The sequence below is a fragment of the Austrofundulus limnaeus genome, unplaced genomic scaffold (genome assembly GCF_001266775.1).
Source record: "Austrofundulus limnaeus strain Quisiro unplaced genomic scaffold, Austrofundulus_limnaeus-1.0 Scaffold299, whole genome shotgun sequence".
Taxonomy (NCBI): Eukaryota; Metazoa; Chordata; class Actinopteri; order Cyprinodontiformes; family Rivulidae; genus Austrofundulus; species Austrofundulus limnaeus.
In genome coordinates, this window is record NW_013952701.1 from 120,405 (window position 1) to 124,142 (window position 3,738).

At 42.6% G+C, this 3,738-nt stretch overlaps 1 protein-coding gene across 1 annotated transcript in view; it reads right to left on the bottom strand.

Moving 5' to 3' along the window:
• The window catches only part of bmper (BMP binding endothelial regulator), a gene marked incomplete in the record, with an annotated part of 36,719 nt that overhangs the window by 28,782 nt on the left and 4,199 nt on the right, over window positions 1-3,738 (bottom strand). The window contains 1 exon segment of the mRNA XM_014021608.1: window positions 2,636-2,721. Coding sequence (XP_013877062.1) covers window positions 2,636-2,721 — 86 coding nt within the window.

Below are 3,738 nucleotides of genomic sequence, written 5' to 3' on the forward strand. Positions count from 1 at the left end.
CTGAATAAATAGATATCCTCAATATCAGGATGAAGTTTCTCATGAGATTAGAGGCATCAGACATATTAATATTTTTAAGCTAATACATATAATTAGCTTAAAAAATATATAAAATATATAAATAGCCTGCAGGTTCTGACCGGTGTGGCAAAGAGGAGGATGAAGAGGCCAACCTGAGGGGGAAGGAGGGAAGGAAGAGTCGATGAAAGAGTGGAAAAAGACATGGAGATGGACAGACAGATAGACGGGGACGATGAAGGGTGTGACAGAGATGGACCGGCTTCGTCCGAGACAACGGATCGCCACGGCGACCCGCCTGTCAATCAGTCTGTCAGCCGCATCCACTCCTGGCCCCATTACTGCGCTCTACCTCAGCCGGACACGCACAATGGCTCTCCTGTGTGTGAATACATGCGTGTGTCCCAAACCCACACGGCCATTAACAGGTAACGGAGCAGACCCCACAGCCCCCCCGACCCCTTCTCCTCATTTTCTGACGCACGTAGGAGTTTGTCGGTTCCCACAAAGGCATCTCAGTGACACAGGACTCTTTTTGAAGGGGCACCGTGGAGAATACATTAAGGTCATCCATTTGCAACAACGAGGTTCGCTTGTTTCCTCGCGCAAATTAGATCAAAGTCATTATTACTCACTGACGTTCCTTCGGTGGGAACAAAACTTCTGAACGCAGAACAGAGAGGAGAAAAGAAACGTGGACCGTGCGACATTAATGCTGAAGGACAGGAAAAGCCTCGTTAAAATGTTTTCAGGGGATAAACAAAGGTGAAATTCTATGAAGCTTGAACCCTGAATTTGTGTGTGTTTATGAGTGTGTGCATGAAGGTGGGTGGGTGATATGTGAGCGTGTGTAGTGGGGGTGGGGTGGGGGGTGGGGGGGTTAAAGCAGAGATGAAAGGGCAGCCATTGCCTGCTGATGACTGATAGCATTCAGCAGGGCTTTAGCTGATGTCCGTCTGATAAGACAGAGGACAGCTCAGTTGGTCTTCAGACTAGACAGAGCAGCCAATCAGGAGCCAGCAACTCAACCCAACAGTAGCTCGGGTTTATCATATCTGTGTAATTCTTCAGATTAGTACAGCTAAAACCCAGATTCTTGTGGCAGAGGACATTTGCCTTACAGCTTTTGGGTTTCTCCAAAACAGTTCACCTGGCATAAATTAGTTATGTGTGCAAAAAAACAAAAAGATCTACTGGAGTAAAGTTGATATTTTTACATTTTTAACCACCTCCTGGCTCTTACATTGTCCTGGCCCAACATTTAGGTTTGGTGTCTTTACATTGGGTGGTCCCATCCACTTTCAGCTCTACTTTTAAGGCTTCTGCAAGATCAGCTCTAGTCATAAAAGGGGGGAAAAACTTTTTTAAAAGCCAACATTTTGTTTTCAGTCCAAGCAGTGACTGGTTTATGCCCTGCTTTAAAAAAACAAAAACCTCTCCAACGGTAAAACAGGGGAAACAAGTGGAAGAGGGGGTCAAAGGTCATATGATCCCAGTAAAAGCTGTCTCCATACGTTTTGTAGGCCACAGCAAAACAGCAGGAAAACAAGCATCAGAACAAAAAACACTTTGCAACACATTTTTTTAGAGGATGGAATAATGTTATTTGTCCATTTTGTTGCTTTAGTGCAGGGGTCTGCAACCTTCATGATCAAAAGAGACATTTCTGCTACTTGGCTCAATAATTAAATGTATCCAGAGCCGCAAAATAAGCTTCAACTGTGATTATCAACTGGTGGTCCGTGGGCCTTTTTGAGGCCTTTTCAGGAACCTTTACAGCCAGTGGGGATGAAATTATAAAACTAAAAAATATTTAATGAATTTGATTATTTATTATTATTTTTTCACATCAGGACAAATGAAAAGACCACATTCATGTAAACAAGAAAAATACTGAACATAGTTTATATGGAATTTCATAAAAACTAATACGACTGATCTATTCAGGCATATTTTGTTTTTCTACTTCTTATTATTATGTAGTCTTTAAATACTTTAAAGGGAATTCCAATGGATTTGAGAGAAAGATCACAGAAAGAAGTTGGATCGTTTACGTAAACAACACGCTAGCATGAGCTAACATGTTTTACTTTTTGATCACATATTTGATTTCTGTTTTGAGTATAAAAACAAAAAAGGGAAAAAAATTGGTTATGTTTGGTCACATTTTCAAAGAGCCAAGAGGGACCAAAGAGCCACATGTGGCTCCAGAGTCGCAGGTTGCAGACCCGTACTTTAGTGCAAATAACTCGACTTGTACAAAATAAACCTGTTAGTTTGGATAATTTTTTAAGACAAATTTTTTTAAGCAAAAGTATTTGATGTCAAACTTCACTGTTAGATCCAAATGTTCAGATGTCTCAGACGACGCATTCTGAGTGCAACCACTTTGCTCCAATTCTTTCACTGTCTTGTGATAAACTCATGGCTCTATGATCAGTTTTATAAATATAATTCTCAATTTCAAAGCCCATGTTCATCAGTCCGTGAACAGCAGGTGCACGTTAAGACGAGAACAAACAGGAGACAAGTCCTTCAGCTGATAACTCAGGGTTCAAAAGCAAACTGGAACTTCAGCCATTTTCTGCCAGAAGCGGGGGATGAAACCTGTTCCTACCAGGCAGACGCAGGTGATGCAGGGGTTGTCAGTGATGTTGGGGATGTGGAGGACTTCTCCTTCATTCTCACAGCTGGCTTCTGTACCTGCGAGGGACAGGAGGAGCGTGAGAGGCAGGACAGAAAAAAAAGATTCTGCTTTTCTGATTCAGATCTAATCACCCATTGAGATCAGCCTGACAAATAATACTTTTCACACACCAAACGTTAACTCAACATCTGTGAAATTAGCTAGGTTTCAGCTACATTTGCTTATCTGTTGCAGCTATCATGAACTGCACTGACTGAACTATCGTCTGCTCTATGTACGGTGAGTGGTAGCATCAGGTGCATAACTTTTATAAAATTGTATGTTTTTGTACTTTTATGTGTCCAGGTTAAAGCAGTGCCATTCCAGCCCAGCTCCTACAAACACGAGTCGTCCACTTGGTTCACGAGCGCAAATGTAATCCGAACCGACGAAGAGGAAACGACCCCAAAAAAACACAGGAGTTTATGGGCAGAAACAGGCAGATGTCAACATCTCTGAGCCAACACTTCCTGCTGCTCTACAGAGGAAGAACAAGAAAGAAAAGTGCTCCAGACCGACGCTCTGATGTTTACTCATCCGTCAGATCTGTTTCATACAGAGGCCCCCCCCACCCGCGGTGACAGTGATGGGGGAAAAATATTATCGCATGGCAACGAGCTGATGTGAAGCTGCAGATGTGGGAAAGATATTAGGATGTGGCTTCACGTTTATTCCTGTTTAGCCAAGAGCTGCTGTAATAAGTTGCACAGCATGGGAGCTGGCAGGGTGCTGTCCGTTTCAACGCTGGAGCTACTGAAGACAGTTGTTTCTGATATGACTTTAAACAGGGTTAGAGGTAGGGTGTAAGAAAATATCGATACACTGAAATATCGAGATATTTCATTTCCCGATACTGTATCGATATTCTGAAGCCCTGTAACGATTTTTTATTAAGGTTTAAAATGTCAACTTTCCTGCCAGCCGTTCATTTTTATGTTGTAGTTCAGCCTCTGACCACTAGTTGGCAGCAGTGAACCAGCCATTTGGCTCCTCTACCTCTTGAGCACCAGAGAGTAAGGGTAGCATTAGCATTG